The 23,122-nt window shown below is 44.7% G+C and overlaps 1 protein-coding gene across 10 annotated transcripts in view; it reads left to right on the top strand.

Moving 5' to 3' along the window:
* PTPRU (protein tyrosine phosphatase receptor type U) overlaps positions 1 to 23,122 on the top strand; it is a 372,040-nt gene that overhangs the window by 144,980 nt on the left and 203,938 nt on the right. For all 10 annotated transcript variants that reach the window (XM_053398507.1, XM_053398508.1, XM_053398511.1 and 7 more), the window contains exon 2: positions 9,211 to 9,339. In XM_053398507.1, coding sequence (XP_053254482.1) covers positions 9,211 to 9,339 — 129 coding nt within the window. The remainder of the gene's footprint in view (positions 1 to 9,210; positions 9,340 to 23,122) is intronic.

Here is a 23,122-nt window from a genome sequence, read left to right as displayed (position 1 = left end):
AATTAATAGACTGTTGGCTGGAACATACGCAGTTGCCTGCGCCATCCTCTCTGCAGGGCTAGGTCGCTTTGATTGGGGCCGTCTGGAGCAAAGTCACAGCTCCCAGCTCTGCAGACTTGGCAGATGGACAGAATTGAATGTTGAATACATTGCTGGGTCAGCTGTTCTTGGGGTGTGTATGTGAAGAGTCTAGTAAAGAAGAATAGCACAAGCTGGCCTCACCTTTGTGTTACCTTTGCTCAAGAAAACAGCTCCCAGTACGTTTCCAAGCACAATTCAAAGTGTTGGTGCTGACCTTTATAAATGGCCTCGGCCCAGTATACCTGAAGGAGCGTCTCCACCCCCATCATTCAGCCTGGACACTGAGGTCCAGCTCCGAAGGCCTTCTGGTGGTTCCCTCCCTGCAAGAAGTGAGGTTACAGGGAACCAGGCAGAGGGCCTTCTCGGTAGTGGCGCCCGCCCTGTGGAACGCCCTCCCATCAGATGTCAAGGAAATAAACAACTATCTGACTTTTAGAAGACATCTGAAGGCAACCCTGTTTAGGGAAGTTTTTAATGTTTGATGTTTTGTCATGTTTTTAATATTCTGTTGGGAGCCTCCCAGAGTGGCTGGGGAAACCCAGTCAGATGTGTGTGTGTGTATAGCATTTAAAAGTGACCTCTAGATCAGAGGTGGGCCCAGTGCTTCTAGAGAACAGACCCCAGAGAGAGATGGTATCTTAGATCAGGATTTGACCTTGGAAACACACCTTAGTGCTCTTCCTTCTTCAGAATTTTGGTAACCGGAAAGAACAGACCATCCTCAAACTTTGAGGACACCAGTTCCAAACCTAGCAAACTCTACAGTTGCTTCCCCGTGGCTGCAGACAAAAGATTCTAGAGCAAGTGGCTCCCCTTTTAGAGTGAAAGCCTAATTCATTGTGAGGGTGGAGCCAACAGCCTGAAGGAAGCCCAAACCCTATTTAAGGCTTAGTCTGTGTATGCAGCTTGCTGGAGCAACATGAAAGCTCTCTTTGCATGTGGGTGGGGGCATCATGAAGGGTGGCCCCCTTTCCTGACCCATCCTGGAAGCTGACACTTTGTTGTACCTTGGAATTTAACTCTTTGCTGGCCTGCCTTTGAGGAATATGAGTCTGGGCTGACCTAACTGCTCAGCAGATCCTGGATATTGACTTGAGTAGTATTTTGCTTCAGGGATCCAGCTGGGACAGGCCTGGGCCTGGGCCTAGACCTCTTTCCCCAGCAGGGACCGCTGCCTGAAACAGAACAGCTGGCCAGGGCTGATTGGAGTTGAACAACATATTGCGAGTGACTAATTCCCCACTGCTGCTCTTAATTGTCTCTGAAAATAACACGGAAATAAGCACTAAGCACACTGTATTGTAGCTTTACATGGCTTTTCTGTTAGGTGAAAGCTCGAATATAGCACATAAACTAACAGGTAGGGCAACATTGGGGAAATGGAATCACCCGCCATGTGAATGCAGCCAAACAACCCAGATAGAGAGCTGCCCTCTTTTAAGGTTGGGACACTTGGCCACCCAATTCTTGATTTCTTGCGGCTTCTTTTTAGCCGCAAAGCTGCATCAGGGCTGGAGAGCAGCCTGCTAATTGCCTCGTGGAGATATTGAACTGGTGGTGCGTCTTTTAAAAACTCCAGCGAAGGACCTTGGGGGAGCAGAGCTGACCGGTGTGACTTGGGGATGGGAAGGGGAAAGAGATTGTTAAACAAGTAACGAAATAATAAATAGGTTCTGCCTGGACTGCTCAGGGGCCATTTGCCTTTGCTCATTCTGCTTGCTCAGAGCTTTCTTAATATGCCTGCTCCCGTTGGCTCAGGGGGCCAGCATTAATTATTGCTGAAGCACTGCCCTGCTTGTAATCTGTGGCTTTAATGGAACAATAGGTCAGCACTCAACAAGCTGGGCTGTGCGGGTTAACAGGCCACGTACGCGCGCGCGCACACACACACACTTACGTCGAACCCCAGAGCCTTCAAGGCTTGGCATCCTGAGGTCTTAGGCAATAGAAGATGGGGTGTGTGTGTGTGTGTGTGTGTGTGTACACAATATGATCACTGCATGGAGCAGCATAGCCCGGCTGCTGAACTCCAACAGCTTGTGGGAAGAGGGCTTTGATGGATTTGGGAATGACTTTATTCTGCAAGGTTGAGGATGAGCCATAAAACCTTCCACCTTGCAGATTGCTACAGGCATTATCCCCCTCCTTAAAAAAAGTTGCAGACATTTCTTTATTGGTAATGTTCTTAAATGCATTAAAAAATACTCTTGCGAGGAAGCTTTCCATTGCAGTGAGCCGCACTCAGCAGCACCTCATAGAATCATAGAATCATAGAATCATAGAATCATAGAGTTGGAAGAGACCACAAGGGCCATTGAGTCCAACCCCCTGCCAAGCAGGAAACACCATCAGAGCACTCCTGACATATGGTTGTCAAGCCTCTGCTTAAAGACCTCCAAAGAAGGAGACTCCACCACACTCCTTGGCAGCAAATTCCACTGTCGAACAGCTCTTACTGTCAGGAAGTTCTTCCTAATGTTTAGGTGGAATCTTCTTTCTTGTAGTTTGTATCCATTGCTCCGTGTCCGCTTCTCTGGAGCAGCAGAAAACAACCTTTCTCCCTCCTCTATGTGACATCCTTTTATATATTTGAACATGGCTATCATATCACCCCTTAACCTCCTCTTCTCCAGGCTAAACATGCCCAGCTCCCTTAGCCGTTCCTCATAAGGCATCGTTTCCAGGCCTTTGACCATTTTGGTTGCCCTCCTCTGGACACGTTCCAGTTTGTCAATGTCCTTCTTGAACTGTGGTGCCCAGAACTGGACACAGTACTCCAGGTGAGGTCTGACCAGAGCAGAATACAGTGGCACTATTACTTCCCTTGATCTAGATGCTATACTCCTATTGATGCAGCCCAGAATTGCATTGGCTTTTTTAGCTGCCGCGTCACACTGTTGGCTCATGTCAAGTTTGTGGTCAACCAAGACTCCTAGATCCTTTTCACATGTAGTGCTCTCAAGCCAGGTGTCACCCATCTTGTATTTGTGCCTCTCATTTTTTTTGCCCAAGTGCAATACTTTACATTTCTCCCTGTTAAAATTCATCTTGTTTGTTTTGGCCCAGTTCTCTAATCTGTCAAGGTCGTTTTGAAGTGTGTTCCTGTCCTCTGGGGTGTTAGCCACCCCTCCCAGTTTGGTGTCATCTGCAAATTTGATCAGGATGCCCTTGAGTCCATCATCCAAGTCGTTGATAAAGATGTTGAATAAGACCGGGCCCAAGACAGAACCCTGTGGCACCCCACTAGTCACTCTTCTCCAGGATGAAGAGGAACCATTGATGAGCACCCTTTGGGTTCGGTCAGTCAGCCAGTTACAAATCCACTGAGTGGTAGCATAGTCAAGACTGCATTTTACCAGCTTCTTTACAAGAATATCATGGGGCACCTTGTCAAATGCCTTGCTGAAATCAAGGTAGGCTACATCCACTGCGTTCCCTTCATCTACCAGGCTTGTAATTCTGTCAAAAAACGAGATCAGGTTAGTCTGACATGACTTATTTTTCAGAAATCCATGCTGACTATTGGTGATCACAGCATTCCTTTCCAGGTGCTCACAGACTGTTTGCTTAATGATCTGCTCCAGAATCTTCCCTGGTATTGATGTCAGACTGACTGGGCGGTAATTATTTGGGTCCTCTCTTTTCCCCTTTTTGAAAATAGGGACAACATTTGCCCTCCTCCAGTCTGCCGGGACTTCGCCTGTTCTCCAGGAATTCTCAAAGATGACTGCCAGTGGTTCTGAAATCACATCTGCCAGTTCTTTTAATACTCTTGGATGCAGTTCATCTGGCCCTGGAGACTTGAATACATCTAGACTAGCCAAGTATTCTTGTACTATCTCCTTAGTTATTCTGGGCTGTGTTTCCTCTGCTGAATCATTTGCTCCAAATTCTTCAGGTCGGGCATTGTTTTCTTTATCGGAGAAGACTGAGGCAAAGAAGGCATTGAGGAGTTCAGCCCTTTCTGTGTCCCCTGTTTGCATTTCACCATCTTCTCCTCTGAGTGACCCCACTGTTTCTTTGTTCTTCCTTTTGCTACGAACATACCCATAAAAGCCTTTTTTGTTGCTTTTAACCTCTCTAGCAAGCCTGAGTTCATTCTGTGCTTTAGCTTTTCTGACTTTGTGTCTACACGTGCTGGCTATTTGTTTGAATTCCTCTTTGGTGGTTTCCCCCCTTTTCCATTTTTTGTACACATCCTTTTTTAATCTTAACTCAGTTAAAAGTTCTTTAGATAGCCACCCTGGCTTCTTTAGGCACCTTCCATGTTTCCGTCTCATTGGTATTGCCTGAAGTTGTGCTTTTACTATCTCCCTCTTAACAAACTCCCAGCCATCATGAACTCCCTTTCCTTTTAGTATTACTGTCCATGGGATCTCACCCAGCACTTCCCTAAGTTTTATGAAGTCAGCTTTCTTAAAGTCGAGAAATTGAGTCCTAGTATGCTTGGCTGCTCCTTTCCGCTGTATAGTAAACTTCAGAAGAGCATGATCACTCGCGCCTAATGATCCTTCCACTTCTACCCCACTAACCAGGTCATCAACATTGGTTAGGACCAGATCTAAAATGGCTGTTCCTCTTGTAGCTTCTCCCACTTTCTGGACAATGAAGTTGTCTGCAAGGCCAGTGAGGAATCTGTTTGACCTTATGCTCTTGGCTGAGTTTGACATCCAACAAATATCCGGGTAATTGAAGTCCCCCATTACTACTATCTCCCTTCCTTTTGCATGCTTGGCCATCTGTTCCAGGAAGGCATCATCTATGTCCTCCGTTTGGCTTGGGGATCTATAGTAAACTCCCACAATGAGGTCACTGTTATTCTTCTCTCCCTTAATTTTGACCCAAATGCTCTCACTTTGGCTTTGAGGTTCTAAATCTTGGATCTCTTCACAGGTATACACATCCCTGACATATAACGCCACTCCTCCTCCTTTCTTGTCTGGTCTGTTTCTCTGAAATAGATTGTATCCCTCCATTATTACATTCCAATCGTGGGACTTATCCCACCAGGTTTCAGTGATGCCTATTATGTCATATTTAGTTTGCTGTACCAAGAGCTCAAGCTCATCTTGTTTATTTCCCATACTTTGCGCATTAGTGTACAGACATTGAAGTCCATTAATCATTCCCCCGTGTCTCTTATTTAAGGATTTTTTCCTCCCACCACTAGGTCTGCGTGCTGTTTGCTCCATTCGGTCTATGACATTTGGATGATCATCTTCATCAATTGATAGACTCCTACCTTCAGGAGCACTGTCTCCCTCCCCCACATTAGTCAGTTTAAAGCCCTCCTGATGAGGTTTCTGAGATTTTTTGCAAAAACATTCCTACCAACCGTTGTGAGGTGCAGCCCATCGCTTGCCAGAAGTCCATCTTCAAGAAACTGCATTCCGTGATCTAAGAATCCAAACCGTTCCTGTTTACACCATTTGCGAAGCCAGTTGTTCACTTCCACTATTTTTCCCTCTCTCCCTGGGCCACGTCGTTCAACTGGGAGGACAGATGAGATGACAATTTGTGCATTTAATTGCTTCAATTTCCTGCCCAGAGCCTCGTAATCTCTTTTGATCTTCTGGAGGCTATTGCTTGCAGTGTCATTGGTTCCCACATGAACCAAGAGGAAGGGGTATTTGTCAGTGGGTTTTATGATTCCTTGCAGTCGTTCAGTTACATCTTGGATCTTAGCCCCGGGGAGACAGCACACTTCCCGAGACATCTTGTCAGGCCCACAGATCACTGCTTCTGTTCCCCTCAGTAGGGAATCCCCTATCACCACTACACGCCTCCTCTTAGGTCTGGTCGGGGTTCTTCCGTGAGCTGTCCGTTCCAAGGTCGCCTGCACATTCCCTGAAGACTGCCTTTGCTGCTCGTCTTCATATACCTGATCGACTGTAATGAGGGAGAGATCCTCAAATGGAGTCTGCTCTTCGTCTTCCATGCTAGGGGAAAGGACCTCAAAGCGATTGCGTATTTCTAAACAATCAGAGCGAACCCTGGGCCTCCTACTTCTTTGAGTCACGTTTCTCCATATATCTGGCTCCTGTGTTGGTGAACTAGCCTCCTTCTCAGGGGAGTCCCCTGTCTCCTCCTTGGTGGAGACGGTGTGCTCTGTTGCTTCCAAGAAGAGCTCCAGCTCTCTAATTCTTTGGAGCGTAGCTACACGTTCCTCCAGTTGCTGGACTTTGTGGTACCTCATGGTACGGGGGATCTTTTCTGATTTTATGCTTTACATTTTCTATGAAAAGCCCAAACAGCATTTACCTATGCCAGAGATCCTTGAGTGTCACAGCCAGTCAGAGTAGATCAGTCTTCCCCAACCTGCTACCCTCCAGTTCTCTTGGACTACAGCTGCCACCTTACCTGATGGTTGACCACAGTTGGAGGGTCTGATGTGAGTTGTAGCCCAACAATAAAAATCTGCAGGGTGCATGGAGTAGATAGACCAAAGGCAGCTTCCTAGGTCTAGTAGCCATTGATAGACAGCCTCCATGCAGTTGTTTGCTCTATTTGAAATCTGGTGGCCAATGTCACGCCTTTTGGCACCTCCTTCCTCCAATTTGAAAGCTCCCAGATATGCAGTGCGCACACAGATACAGTTCATGCACAACCCTCTCAAAGCATGCTCTGATTTACTGAAATGGCGTTATAAAATGACCACCATAACCTCTGGGAGGGGGGTGCAGAGATAACATTAGGCTTCCATGCAGAGGGATAAGCACACATTCTCAAACACTGTAAAGCTCATTGCAAATGTAAAGCTCTGCATCGATGCTTAGTAGTGGCTCCTGAGCCCCATTTCACCAAAGTGCTAGAATGCAGCAACATTGTCTGCTCTTAGCTCATTTTGTTTTGGTTTTGGTCCAGTTCTCTAGGTGAGTCAGATCAAAAAGATGCTCTCAAATAAGCCATCTTGTCTGTGTTGGCTGAGCAGCCTGGGGCAGGGATTGGGGAGGTGAGAATCAGGAAGGCAGTCTGTAAGGTTCTGTAGAGATGACACATTCTGGAATAAAATACAGTCCCCTAAAATATGAGACATCTATCAGCCCTACCTTCATCCATTAAAGGCTCTGTATCCCATTTAACAAGACCTTTGGGTGGTTGGTGCTTTCAGCCCATTAAATGGCGTCCTGTCCTGCAAAATTCTCCAGATGGAGCACCATTGAAATGATCCTAGTAGAAGTGAGACCAGTCAACATGCATGGATTTCAGTAGCTGGCTAGCATGTTGATAGGTGTGGGCTATCAGTTGGGACAGGGAAGAGAAATGTGCTTCAAAACAACAATGCCTGCCTGCTAATATCAGTTGCTGCTTTGCATGATGCAAAACCATCTAATTACAGAGTGGTTGAAGCAGCATTGCTGCATAGTGATGTAGCAAAAAGTATATCAGACTGGCAGAAGTAGAGAACTGCACAGTCCTCTGTGCAAACTTAAGTCCTGCTAGTTCCATTTGCATGCAGTGATTAGCCAAAGCATGGCTAAGCATGTATGAGTTAGCAGGCAGGTATTCACAGCAAAAAATAATCACTTCTTTGCTCTTCCCCTGGCCAGCCTGCTGCTGTGCTGTCTGGATCTAAGCTGTGTGTTGAGCTAGCTTTATGTCTGCACCTGGCCTTGTGATTTCTCACCCCTGGACATACTACAAGAGGTAACCTAAGGCCACATCTACACTATAAAGCAGTGCCATTCCCCTTTAAGCAGACATTGCCCAAAAGAATCCTGGGAATCTGTTGTAGTGTGTTAAAATGCTGAGAGTTGTTAGGAGACCACTGTTTCTCTCACAGAGCTCTGTGAGGGGAATAGGAATCTCCTAAAGCAGGCAATAAGCAAACTCGGCCCTCCAGATGTTTTGGGACTACAATTCCCATCATCCCTGACCACTGGTGCTGTTAGCTAGGGATGGTGGGAGTTGTAGTCCCAAAACATCTGAAGGGCCGAGTTTGCTTATGCCCGTCCTAAAGACTCCCCACACCCTTAAAACAATGGCAGTTCCCAGGACTCTTTGGGGAAAGCCATGACTGTTACAGTGGCACCATAGTGCTTTAAATATACTATGTAGGTAATGCCCAAGAACAAACACTTTTTGTAGCTTGTGGTTTATACCTAACCATGCTTTGGCTTAGTGTTATGGGGAGCCGGGCTACTATGTTCAGTGGGGCTTATTTCATAGCAAGTGTCCTTTATATAGCAGTCCAAACAATTTGCATTATATATGTGCCAGATATAGACTATTTTACTCTTCCCTGCTTCCCCCCACCTCACATCTTGTGGCCCTACAATACCCACCCCTTTAATCAGTGTTTAGCTGTGCTGAATCCTGTTTTGATTTTAAATATCTTGATGAGTCTAGAACCTGATGGGACTCCTGGGGTTTTTACAAGTTTCATACTAGCAGCGGAAACTTAAATTTGGGGAAACGGGGTGGGAGAGCAAGGAGAGCATTTGCAAATTCTCTTTTGTCCAAGTTGTTATTTTCTGTTCTGTCAGTGGTGACAGGTGAGGTGGCTTTGCTAATTGAAGTGATAAAAGAAGTTGGGATGAGCCATGCAAGGAAATAATTATGAAGCGCTGGCATCACACTGAGATGCCCTTAACTTGCATGCTGATGGCTCTGACACTCTCCACTGCCACTGCCGCCTCCCCGTGTCCCTGTGTAAAGGCAACAGTTCCCCACATCAGAACGTAAGGGGCTTGCTGGATCAGGCCAAAGGCCCATTTAGTCCTGCATCCTGTTTTCACAGTGGCAACCCAGATGCCTTTGGGAAGCCCACAAGCTGGGAGTGTGTGCAACAGCACTCTTCCCATTTGTAGTTCCTTACAACCGGTATTCAGAGCCACACAGCTTCCAGCAGTAGATCTCAGGTGGAGACTGGGCAGCCATCTGTTGGCGGTGCTCTAAATCTGGATTTCCTGCATTTGAGCTAGATGACCTACAAGTTCTCCTTCAGCTCTTTGAAACGAGAGCTGTAAGGCAGGATGGATTTCAACGGTGGAAATACCTATCGATTGTGTCCTTTGTGTGCTTTCTCTGATGTTTTCTGTGTCCTCTTAAGATTTGTTTTGTGTCTCTCTTTCTGGGAAAAATATGCTGTCCTTCATCCCAATGTTTCTTTTTGTCTCTATCCCACAGCTGGCTGTACTTTTGAAGAAGACGGGGACTTAAACCAGTGTGAGTATAGCCAAGGTGTTGAGGATGACTTTGATTGGCAGCTGACCCGGAGCTACCTCATGCCCCACCTGACATCTGATCTTCCTCATGGTGAGTTGGAACAAGAAAGAGTCTTGTGGCATTTTGTAGACTAAGAAATGCATTTGGCACCAGCTTTCATGAACCATAGTCCATTTGTTCAGTTGGCCAACTAAATGTGTATGTGTCAACAACAACAACAACAACAACAACATTACTTATACCCTGCCTATCTGACTGGGTCACCCCAGCTACTCTGGGAGGCTTTCAACAGAAAATAAAACAAATAATGAAATGTATATACACATACACACCTGAATACCAAGGGAAGAAGAGGGAAAGTATTATTTTACAAAGTGAGGTCAAGAGATTCTCCAATAAGTATGAATAGGTCTATCACAGCAAACAAACACATAGGAAGATGCCTTTTTCTGAGTCAGACTATGTTCGCAGTTGTTTTCCAAAATATCTGAAGGGCACCGGGGTGGGGAAGACTGAATCATAACCTGGTTAGAAGGAACAGGTCTTATGCTCTATTCTAATATACATATATAGTTTTTGACAAGCATCTGGAGCAATTTGCTGCTGCATTAAAGTTTGCAGATGATGTAAAGATATGAGAGATTGGTGATGAATAATGAAGAGGACTTGGCAGTCATGTGCAAAGCTCCATGGATTGCTTGGTAAGCTTAGATAGTTCCAACAATACATGCATTAAGGTTTGAAAAACACCAAGGTCATACATCTAGGAATGACAATGCAGGTAATTTCTGGGGTTGGATGGAAACCGTGTCTTAAAAAGCAGAGCTGCTCTGGAAGTGACTTAATGGTCATCAGGATTTGACCTTTTACACAGTTGGGTATTTTAACATCACACCAAGCAATTATTCTCCCCAGCTAGCAATTAGTTTCTTCTCTACATGAAATGCCTTGTTCTATTCCATAATGGCTGTATTTGGAGAATAACCTTTGTAGTCTTCTGCATAAGGAGCAAAGGATGTTGTCATATATTGTGGCTGGGTCAGATTATTTGTTCATCTAGCCTAATGTGGTCTACTTTTCTTGTCTACATTTTAAGAAGTTCTACAGGGACTTAGACAGAAGTGGGATCTTTAAGTGAATCTGTTCAGCCAGACTTAAGAAATGGACAGGCTTATTTTTGGAGGTGATGCTCCTTTGGTCATATAAGTCCTGACCATTAATTGTAGCATGGACATCTGCAGCTAGTTTTTCAAATGATTTGCAAGGCATCTCTCTATTGAAATTGTACAGTAAAATATGGGAAATGGTCTTCACAGAGAATCTAATCCAACAACCTCACATGAGTAAAGGCCAAAAGAAGAAATATGTATTCACAGCAGACTTAATGCAGCACATAGGTAGACTATGGAACTCACTCCCACAAGAGGCAGTGAACACCACCAACCTAGATGTCTTTAAGAGACAATTAGGCAAATTCATGGAGGTGAGGGCTATTGACGGTGAGTAGCCATGATGGTTATGATCTGCCTCCACAACTAGAGGTAGTAATGATTCTGAAAACCAGTTGCTGGAAACCATAGGAGGGGAGAATGTGCTATTGTGCCCAAGTCCTGTTTGCAGGTTTCCCATGTGTATCTGGTTGGCCAGTGTGAGAATGGGATGCTGGACTGGATCGGTTGTTGGGCTGATCTAGCAGGCTTTCCTTATATTCTCAGGTTCTTACAACTGATGAAGTTTCCTAATATATACAGACAAATTCAAAACCCATGCTGAAAGTCTCAAAGAACTTATGGATTGTGTAATACTGTATTAAATTTGAAAAGTATGTGTGAACTTGACTCTCTTCTCTAATATTGAATAATTACTTGTGTCTCAGTGAGAAACAATCTGCAGTTTATTGTTGCAATGGTTTGTCTTCATTGTTATTTTATTTTCTGACCCTGGCACTGTTGCTTGAATGTTGCTTATTTATTAATAGTCTTTATATGCTGCTTTCATTCCTAACTCCATCCACTTGAATTGGGCCCGAAAGCATACCTGAGAGCCCAGAACAGCTGACATAAGCCAGACTGAGTTTCTTGCATTGAGTCGAGGGTTGGACTGGATGACCTATAAGGGACTTTCCTACTCTAAAATTTTGTGCTTCTTATGTGTCTGCTCCCATCTCCCAAGATCTATAAGGAGATGGTGAGCTGCTTTCTGCATCGATTTATCTTCAGGAGTGGTCCCATGTAGAGAGTGTGCTAGCCATCAGTCTTGAGGGTTAACGAAAGCATATATCAGCATAGTGGAATAGCACACTAAATAACACAACAGAAATGTTGAGTACACTGTGCTCACTGCCATTGTCATGTGGATTTGGCACTCACGAGCTATTGTGGGGGAAAGCAAAATGACAGTCCAAAGTAAGCAAATGAGTAATTCTCAGCAAAGGGGCTCCAGTCATTGTGCGATGGATGGTTTCCATAGCTATAAATCCAGCAGCCTTATACTTTCTCCATTATTTTCGTGAGATAAGACATCTGACCCAAGAAATGGAACCAAGGACAGCCGAGGATGATAAATTGCATCTCCAGTGATATACCTTTATCACTATAGAAGGCTTTTAACCTGCCTTTTATCTGGGGGGTTCAGACCATGCTAAATGTGCCATTTACAGAAACTTCTGCTCATCCATAGCTGCTAAGTGCCTGTCTAGATACAAAGGTTTTGCTTTCACCGAAGAAGCAGTATTAGGCGATACATAAATGACAACAAGTGGGTGATGTCACCAATCTGCATTTACGGAAAGTCCGCATTGCAGAATTTTCTTGCTTCTGATTAGCCATGGGTGGCTTGCCTCCCAAGATTAATTTGGAATTGGCTCAGCCATTAAGAGCATCACTGGAAAACTCTTGCATGGGGGCGGGACACCCACACACGCCCACACAAAACTTTTCTACCATTCTCTAAATGGACTTGCAGTGTTGGCATCTGAGTTGGCATTGTTGGGCAACTGCTGAGGCCTATACCCCTGCAGGGAGCCCAGTGCCAGCCCTCCGGCTCTGCTGCTGCAACCCTTCAGGGTTGCAGCGTGTAAACCTGCCCCTCTCCAAGTGAGTGAGCAGCAACAGGGGCAAATAGAAGGAAGAGCAGCAGCCTCTGCTCACCTTGGCCTCTCCTTTTGGATGGTGTCATGTCCTTTGCCTTAGGGTCCCTGTGTTGGCCCGTGGAGCACTCTTGATTCAGATAACAACAACAACAACAACAACAACTTATTATTTATACCCCACCCATCTGGCTGAGTTTCCCCAGCCACTCTGGGAGGCTCCCAATCAAATGTTAAAAACAATGCAGCATTAAATATTAAAAACTTCCCTAAACAGGGCTGCCTTCAGATGTCTTTTAAAAATAGGATAGCTGCTTATTTCCTTGACATCTGATGGGAAGGCGTTCCACAGGGCGGGTGCCACTACCAAGAAGGCCCTCTGTCTGGTTCCCTGTAACCTCACTTCTCGCAATGAGGGAACCACCAAAAGGCCCTCGGCGCTGGGTCTCAGTGTTTGGGTGGAACGATGGGGATGGAGACGCTCCTTCAGGTATACAGGACCGAGGCTGTTTAGAGCTTTAAATGTCAGCACCAACACTTTGAATTGTGCTTGGAATTGTACTGGGAGCCAATGCAGATCTCTCAGGACCGGGGTTATATGGTTCCAGCAGCCACTCCCAGTCACCAGTGTAGCTGCCGCATTCTGGCTTAATTGCAGTTTCCGGGTCACCTTCAAAGATGATGCCTCAGTCACCCCAGTTGAGAGGGAGTCCCTGGCTGTACCTTCTACACTGTTTTGGCCTAAGGTTGTGACTTTCCTGTCCGTTTGAAGAGGACTTTCCTGTGGGCTTTCTTGTTCCACAACCACACGGAAGCATGAAACTGCACAATAGCCTACAAGCCCTTTAAAGATGGACTGCAGCTCTCCCAAGGGCATGGAACCACTTGAACAGAGCCCCCCTGCCAGCATTCTTAAGCCCTCATATGAGTCTAGTCCCTGATCTAGTCAGTCAGAGATACTGTTTTTGAATTGCTTGAAACCGTCAGAGGGGCCCCGTGCTTGGGCCCTGCTTGTGGGCATCTAATTGCCCCCTGTGAGAATAGGATGCTGGACCAGAGAGGCCATTGGCTTCTTATGTCCCTTTCCTCCCTATTTCAGCCAGCAGGGTTCACTGGGATCTGTCCAAGGTGCTGATTTGCCTTGTCTTGCCTCTGACCCAGAAGAAGCTCTGGTAATGATTACTGCTTCCCATGATGGCGAAAGCCCCAGTCCAATAAGATAGGTGGCAGTGTGGCTAGGGTACAGAGAGACAGGGTAAGTGAATGGGTATCAGCTGCAGTGATGAGGAGGCAGTGAGGCTATTCAGGGAGGCCTCCTCCAGGCAATCTTTTCCAACTCCCCTTCAAAGCATAACTCCGGCACTGGCAAGGCTGCTTGAACGTTACTTTATTTAATAACAGCCTTGATATGCCGCTCAGTATCACTGCTCTCTGGGCAGCTTACATTAAAACAGCAATATTCAGAAAACAACCAAAAGAGAATATTAATTGCTGGATTAAAGTAAGAATCAGCCTAGTATTTATTTATTTTTTAGTGGCAGTGTAAAACATCATAGAAAAAGCACCCAGCATCAGTAAAAATATACAGTCCATCTAACATTCAGTGAATTGAGAAGTTCTCACTTTAAAGGTCTGTGAGACTTAAAGCAGATCTTAACCTGTTGCGGAAACAAAGAAGGTGATAAGCGAGTCTCTCCAGAGAGGGCATTCTATAACAGAGATCCCATCTGAGCCATACATTTAAAGTTACATACCATTTCAAACAGTCATGGCAGAATTTTGGGAGCTGTAGTCCAGCAACATCATTATATTCCCATGATATTCTCGTGAGGAAGCTGGTAAAATGTGGGTTGAACGAGGTAACTGTTCGGTGGGTTTGTAGATGATTGACTGACCAAACCCAAAGAGTACTCATTAATGGTTCCTCGTCATCCTGTTAAAAAGTGACAAGTGGGTGCTGCAGGGTTCTGTCCTGGGCCTGTTTTTGTTTAACATATTTATAAATGACTTTGAGGAAAGAATTGAGGGGATGCTAATCAAATTTGAAGATAACACCAAACTGGGAGGGTAGCTAATGCTGCAGAAGACAGAATCAGAATCAAAATGACCTTAACAGATTGGAGAACTGGGCACAAGCTAACAAAATGAATTCCAGTAGGGACAAATGTAAGGTTCTGCACTTAGGCAGGAAGAACCAGATGCACAAATATAGGATGGGGGACAAAGGGCCTACTAGCAGTACATGTGAACAGAATCTAGGGGTCCTGGTGGACCACAAGCTTAACATGAGTTAGCACTGTGTCGCAGCAGCAAAAAAAAAAAAGTACAGTGGTACCTTGGGTTACATATGCTTCAGGTTACATATCCTTCAGGTTACAGACTCCGCTAACCCAGAAATAGTACCTCGGGTTAAGAACTTTGCTTCAGGATGAGAACAGAAATTGTGCTCCGGCGGCGCGGAAGCAGCAGGAGGCCCCATTAGCTAAAGTGGTGCTTCAGGTTCAGAACAGTTTCAGGTTAAGAACAGACCTCCAGAACGAATTAAGTACTTAACCCGAGGTACCACTGTAATGCTATTCCAGGCTGCATCAACAGAAGTATAGTGTCCAGATCAAGGGAAGTAATAGTACCATTCTACTCTGCCTTAGTCAGACCACACTTGGAATACTGTGTCCAGTTCTGGGCACCACAATTTAAGAAGGTTGTTGAGAAGCTGGAAGGTGTGCAGAGGAGGGCAACCAAGATGATCAAGGGTCTGGAAACTAAGCGTTTTGAGGAACACTTGAAGGAGCTGGGTATGTTTTACCCCTGTAAAAGAGGAGACTGAGAGGAGATCTGATAGCCACCTTCAGATATCTTAAGGGCTGTCACATGGAGGAGGGAGCATGCTTGTTTTCTCCTGCTCTGGAGGGTAGGACTCAAACCAATGGTTTCAAGTTGCAAGAAAGGAGATTCCGACTAAACTTTCTGACAGTAAGAGCTGTTCGGCAGTGGAACAGACTCCCACGAGAGCTGGTCTTTGGAGGTTTTTAAGCAGAGGTTGTGGTCATCTGTCATGGATGCTTTTGCTCAGATTCCTGCGTTGCAAGGGGTTGGACTAGATAACCCTTGGGTTCCCTTCCAACTCTTAAGATTCTATAATTACCCTCCCAGAGCTACAATTTTTGGAGCAGATTAATAATTATCCCCTCTTCCCAGGCAATTCTAGGAATTGTAGCTTTGTAGCTGATGGGAGCTGTAGTCCAGCAACATCATTCAAATAAAGATATTCTAAGAGACAAGGCAGTGTCCTCCCTACCACAAAATATGCCAAATCCTTTGCAGTGAAAAGGATGCTTGATTTGTAATTCATCCAAGCATTACCAGTGGGGCAGATTTCAAATTCAAAGCTGGGTAATTACCAACCTTGGGCAACGTAAGTGCTTGAAAATGTTGAGATGAACTGGTTACAACACCTGCTTCCTAGCTCAGCCCAGCTTCTGCAAGTCAGCTGACTTGTGCTACATCAAAAGATGCGTTGCCAAAGCAGCCGCCTATGTGGCTGTGTCTACTTGAGAACAGGGGAACAGGAAGCAACTCCCCAAGCATTCAATAGGTTCAGATTCATTCGTTTCTAGTCACTGGACCATTACAAAACAGAATTTATGAAAGTGTAAGGCAACATAGCAGATACAGACATTAGGCTGGACACAAACGACATCACAAACAAATTTAGAATGCCGAGTTTCCTTGGCAGATCGTAACTTGCCCCTTAAAAAAAAAAAGGAGATTATTACCCGTAACAAATATGAAAATGATTAAAATGAAATAAAATGTGTTATGCAAGTTAAAAAATAAATTATGTAAAACCAGAATAAACTTAAAATTCGGACGCTTCCTGGCAAAACACAGCATTTTATCATTGAGCATTAAATATGAATTCATATCTATTATCCAGCTGGGTCCCAGATGAATATAAAATGAACCTCAATACACATGTGAGATTGCAGACATTCAGAAGTGTCACGTCAGAGGCCCAGTGATAATCTAATTTCACTTGTGAACGCCTCCTCAGAAACTCCACGTCTAGGTTTCTGTCTAGGCTGGGACTTTGCCTTTGAAACAATGGTTTTTGCTGGCTCTGGGTATCAGTTTGTTCTCTGCCCTTGAGCTCTCCTTCCTAGTTTCAACTCTCAGCTCTGACTCCTGTCTGTTTGCTGTGTACCACTCAGTGATTCCTCAGCAAGCCACCACAGGACTCCAAAGTACAGAACCCAAGTGGCCTTATTTTTTCAAATAAGGTCAACCTTCCATTTTGGTCCATGAAATCAAAATATACACAGAGCACAAACTTGTTGTAAAATAACTGTTTATCCCCATTTGAATTTTCGACAAGATAATTATTTTTGGTTCTTCTCCCCCGCCCCCCGCCTGAGTTTTAAAGTAATTATGGAGCACCACAGGAATTTGAATTCCACATGCAAAAAATGGTCAATCTTTCTTAAAGAGATGCTGGCAGGATCTAAATATTGGCTTCTCGACGATATCTAGCACTGCTTATAATGCAAGGCGTGAGTGTCTTGAGATAGTGCCAACTGGAATCATTGCCACAAAATACCTTAAACATATTTTCTCTGTGTTAGCGTCTTAATAACTCTGTAAGCTGGTGGAAAGGGCACTTTGGCTCGAAAACCAGTAAATAAATCTCCTCCTAATAATTTTAAAAGATAGGTCTGGATTGAAATGACTACAGATTTTGGCTTAAACTGGAATTCCAGACAAAAGTCCATACAACCTAGTTTTGTTAATATGCTTAGAAATTGAAAAGAGAATGGAAATTCTATCGTTAGCACATTTCTGGCTCTGAACTGGAGCCCATAGAAGTAAATATTCTGTCTAGGTGTAACAAGCTTCTGGTTCAGCACCAAATAGTCAGGACCACGGAGAGCTCCTTCCAAAGCAAGCTTCAGATTGTTTTATTGCTTTTATTGCCTTATCTTTTTGGAAACCACTTTGAGGTTCTTAATATATATAAAAAATCAAGTAGTGTATAATTTTTACTAAAGAAACAAACAAACAAACAAACAAACAAACAAACAAACAGCTCCCTGACCAGAAATATCACCAGTCTGAAACATCAGAGATCTGTTGTTAGTCAGCATGGATGATATTCAGCTGCACAGACCAATGCTTTGATTTGGTATAGAGCAGCTTTCTATGCTTCTACCTTAAGATTAATTGCCTGTGGATGTTTACACAAATAACTCTGGCACACCTGGACTTCACCTGTGCTTTTTGTATCCTGTACAAAGACAATGAAATAAAGATTTTGGGAAAGCAACCAGATGCCCATTGTAGCCAATGCACATTTTGTGTTCCATTTTAGAGACCTTTTCAAATAAAGCTGATCCAGACCTCATGGGTGAAACCTCCTTCCATCTTTTCCTTCTGTGAGTGTTTTTGGCTTGCCATAATATCCCTCTCCTTATGACTCTCCCCTCCTTGGTGGTCTTGCTCAGCTGCAATGTCTGCATTTTAGGAGCATTCCATTCCAGGCCACGGAAGTCACCGTCATTTCCCCTCTCAAACTGTGAGCACTGGAGAAGAAAACCAAAACACAAAGCCTGGGGTGTTGTGTCATTGAAGATCCTTGGGGTTTTGTTAGTGCTTGGGCAAAATGCTCCATCAGTATCATGCAGCCAGCTTTTCCGTCGCTTGGAGAGACCATGGATTTCTGTGGTTTGCTTTTGGGGTTTATCCTCATTTCCCGCCTCTTGGTTTGTTTGCTGAGAGTGGACAAGGAAGGTTGGAGGCCACTGCTGCAGCTTTATCAGTCCTCTCCAGTCTATCTCAGTCATTAGGTAGATGAATAATATTTCACATTGCTGTGGCCTCTCTCGGGAGCACTTTGCATCGGAGACTCGTGGTCTTAGATTAAAATGAGTTTTTATTGGATATCTGCCAATTCCAGAGAGCACTGAATTTATTTGAACAGAGATTGGCTGCTAGCCATCACTCCCACAGCTTCCTTTCATATATTGTTTTATTTTTTCACAGGGTAGGGTGTGAGGGGGAGAGGGAGGTTCTGTTCAGTTTGTGTTTCCTTCTCTCTCTCCACTTCATAAAGATAATTTCTCTTTCTGACTTTAACTCTTGCTCACTCAGTCTCCCCTCCTGACTTTAAAGGGGTGATTTATAAGAGGCTACATTTTCATACGCAGAACATAAAGCAGGCCTTTGTAGATGAAGAACCCCCTCAGCCCTCAACCCATGTGTGTTGTAAGCCAAAAGTTCTTACAGGGAACAGAGAAGTGAAGGGAAAAGTAAGCAGACCGGTTCAGGTCTGATGTAAATGAGATGTTGGACATGTGTGAAGCACATTCCAATACTTCCACAATGCCAATAATGCCAATTAAAGAGCTCCCAATCCATGGGCTGGCATTGGGATTTTTGGCATGAGGACAATGTAGCCTGGATGGCAGCCAGGATGGCATGCAAAAGGTGCACGTAAAGAGGATGACAAGTATGGTGCCAGCCCCCTGGCAGGCCCCTAGTAAGCTTACCAGGTGGTAGTAGGGAGCTATTTTATTTTATCTGTTTTATTGTCCTGGCAGGCACACTCTGAACCACACCTTAAACTCCTGTAAGAACACAGGAAGCTACTGCATACTGAGCCATCTCAGTATCCCTGAGGCTGACCACCAGCAGCTTCCTTAGATGATGATGATGATGATGATGATGATGATGATGATGATAATAATAATAATAATAATAATTTATTTATACCCCACCCATCTGGCTGGGTTTCCCTAGCCACTCTGGGCAGCTTCCAACAAAATATTAAAATGCAGTAGTCCATCAAACATTAAAGACTTCCCTAAACAGGGCTGCCTTCACATGCCTTCTAAAAGTCTGGTAGTTGTTGTTCTCTTTGACATCTGATGGGAGGGCGTTCCACAGGGTGGGTGCCACTGCTGAGAAGGCCCTCTGCCTGGTTCCCTGTAACTTGGCTTCACGCAGTGAGGGAACTGCCAGAAGGCCCTCGGCGCTGGACCTCTGTGTCCGGGCAGAACGATGGGGGTGGAGACGCTCCTTCAGGTTACTGGACCGAGGCCATTTTAGGGATTTAAAGGTCAGCACCAACACTTCGAATTGTGCTCAGAAATGTACTGGGAGCCAATGTAGGTCTTTCAAGACTGGTGTTATGTGGTCTTGGAGGCCGCTCCCAGACATCAGTCTAGCTGCCGCATTCTGGATTAGTTGTAGTTTCCGGGTCACCTTCAAAGAGCGCATTGCAGTAGTCCAAGTGGGAGATAACCAGAGCATGCACCACTCTGGCAAGACAGTTTGCGGGCAGGTAGGGTCTCTGCCTGCGTACCAGATGGAGCTGGTAGACAGAATTGACCTGCGCCTCCATGGACAGCTGTGACTCCAAAATGACTCCCAGGCTGTGCACCTGGTCCTTCAGGGGCACAGTTACCCCATTCAAGACCAGGGAGTCCTCCACACCTGCCTGCTTCCTGTCCCCCCAAAACAATACTTCTGTCTTGTCAGGATTCAACCTCAATCTGTTAGTCAGCATCCATCCTCCAACCAAGATGGGATCTCATATCGCTGCCCTACCGGGAGATTGAACCTAGGACCTTTTACTTACTTACTTACATACATTATTTTATCTGCATGCTGCCATTCCATAGTCAAAACCATGCTCAAGGTGGCTAATAACATGAACAAATTGCATAATTGCAAACATAACCAAAGTAGTCATAAGCAGTAAATGAAATTGGCATGACCCCTCCTGGGGCCTGTGGAAACCCCAAAATTCCCAACTATGCTGGGAGGTGATGTACGGCTTAAGAAACCATCATGTATGTTATGTGTCATCATAGATTATGTGTTCTAACACATCATCCGAACTGCACCTCAGTTATAAATTGTCCCATGTCTTTATATATTTATTTCCCACCTTTCCCCCAGAATCGGGATTCAAAGCAGCTCACAAAATTTAAAACCAATACAGATAAAAGGTTATTGTTAAAAAGTAATTAAACTATCTTTTAAACAGCACGCGCGCACACACACACACACACACACACACACATGCAGATAGTAAAAAGAAAACCCCCAGTGTGGCACACTATACATGGTCCTTTCCTTAAAAACAGCAAGTTCCCAAAAGCCTGTTGAAACAAAATGGTCTTCACCTGCTGGCAGAAGGCGACAGCAAGGAGGGAGCTGGTCTAGACTCTCTAGGATGGAAATTGTAAAGTTCTGGGAGCATCCACTGAGAAGGCCCTCCCCCGCATCCCTGCCAAATGTACCAGTGAGGGTGGTGGACCTGGGAGAAGGACCTCCCCAGAAGAACTTGGAGCCTGGGTAGGATCACATGAGAGAATATGGTCCATCAGGTAGCCTGGACCTGAGCCATATAGGGCTTTATAGCTCATAGCCAACACTTTGAATTGTGTGCAGAGAGAGTGGAGCAGATGTAATTAGGGTATCTTGTATTCACTGTGACTTGTTAAGTCTCAGTGAGATGCTGGCTGCTCTCTAAGCAATGCATTCCTTCTAATATTAAAACCAAACACTCCTGCTCTGTTGCAGAGAACTAGGATACAGAGGTGGGAAAAGGGCATTATTTAGTTAGAAGAAGAAGAGGAGGAGTTTGGATTTGATATCCCACTTTATCACTACCTGAAGGGAGTCTCAAAGCGGCTAACAATCTCCTTTCCCTTCCTCCCCCACAACAAACACTCTGTGAGGTGAGTGGGGCTGAGAGACTTCAAAGAAGTGTGACTGGCCCAAGGTCACCCAGCAGCTGCATGTGGAGGAGCAGAGATGCGAATCCGGTTCACCAGATTATGAGTCTACCACTCTTAACCACTACACCATACTGGCTCTGACAACCCCCAAAACTGCAGTGCTTTCAGCACGCTGTGCACATTCACCTGGGGGTTTCAACAGTGCCCACCCCCACTCCATCCTGCTGCAATTCTCATTCTTTAGTGTTGCAATATTTGTCATTTGGCACCACTTTGTTTAAAGGATTGTTTCCACTGAACCTCTAAGTTTAATCTCCAGATCCTGCAACTTGTCCACATTTAACCCTCTGTTGGGTGAGGAAAGTCAATGCTGCAGACCTGGTTAGCAAATGGTCTACCTTTCATTGCCACGGCGGTGGAGCATCCATCTCCAAGCTCATTTTGCAAGGGCAAGACAATCTGGATTCAGGGCAGCATGTGGAATGAAAACAGCATTACTAGTGCTTGATGGATGGCTCGCAGGCACCATGCTTTATGCTGCTTGACCCCTTTACATTATGAAGCAGAATCAATGACATGATTCCAGTGTTTCGAGAGAGAAATGTCAGAGCTTTATTGATTCAATACTTTTAATTTTCTGAAGTGACTCGAACCCGAGGGCCACATCTCTCTTCTTTAAAAAAAACGCCTAACAAAGATCAGTCCTCTCTATCTTCTTCAGTGGTTAGATGCAATTATAGCTTAGATGCCATCGCTCCCTGTAAACGAGAACTGGCACAGCCGGTGCAGACAGAAATGGATCCAAAATGAGACCGCTGAGAAACAAGAAGGAGATATCAGAATGCTGGTAGAACCATCAATGTTTGCAGTAGTACAAATATAAATACATTACACCTACCCCTCAAAAAAATGCAGCAAAATAAGGGTTGAACATGCTTGATATAAAATATTGAATGTTAGTGGAAAAGATGAAATGGAAAACAGTTTTGGTGGAGCAGATGGAATGGAATATCCCAAAGGAGGGCATGGCTGGCTGAGGCCTGAAGAGAAGCACTCCTGTTAAAATTTGCGACATTTTGTTGCTGGTCTCACTTGCTTCAAAGACCTGATTGACCAGAGAGATTCGTGAATTGACAGCTTCTTTGAGTTCAAATAACAATATGAAATGTATGTGAGACAGGAAAGAGTGTGTGACTTTGAGACCCTGGGGGATTTATTATTATTATTATTGCTTGATATTCTCTGTGTGTTGACTGTGCCCTAGTAGTCCTGAGGGGCCTGCCCTTTATGCCTAGCTGTGCTTTGAAGTCATGATAGTCAAGTGCCCACCCACCTGTTAAATTTGAGCCTCTGGGGTGGGGAGATAGGTTTCTGACCCACCCATTGGTTCCCAGCCATTGAGGTAGGTAAATGGAGCTTTGCAAAGAAAGACCAGACATCCCAGTTTGCTTAAGTAGAAACCCTTGAATGAACAGGGTCATCTTACTAGTTGCTACTGAGCCCTGGATCTCATAGGATCAAAATGTTATCCAGCTTTTTGCAATGACATTATTGTAGTGTACTGGATATAGAATGAACAAATCTTTCTCTCCCCCCCTAATCCATGTCACCTTCTCATTCCCGCTCTCCATATAATCTCATTTCATTCAGTTTCCACATTAATCTGTGAATTTAGAGCCCCCTAAAAATTCATTTCAAAATACATACATTTTCTCTCAAAAGCAAACTAGTATTTTGCTTAGAGCTGTGTCTCAACAGCTAGAGACAGAGGGAGGCCAGGAGTTAGCAAAATTCTTATCTGCACATGAATCTGGAAGGTGTAGATGAGGTCATTTGGAACAGAAATTCTTGATGGTCAAATTCCTCAATCATTCTAAAGTCCTTGGGGCTGTGAATGCATGGAAGACTTTGAAGGAGTTTCCCACTAACCCATATTTTCTTTACAGTATTGTAAAATGTTTCTTAAGCACAGCTCTGTAGAGTCTGCAGGAGCTTCCTTGTATCTTTGCTCATCCATCTGTGAATTTTATTCTTCAGTTGGCAG

This window comes from Podarcis raffonei, chromosome 8, assembly GCF_027172205.1.
Source record: "Podarcis raffonei isolate rPodRaf1 chromosome 8, rPodRaf1.pri, whole genome shotgun sequence".
NCBI lineage: Eukaryota > Metazoa > Chordata > Lepidosauria > Squamata > Lacertidae > Podarcis > Podarcis raffonei.
Note: the sequence above shows the minus strand (reverse complement) of the source record. Positions and strands in the feature narration are given on the sequence as shown.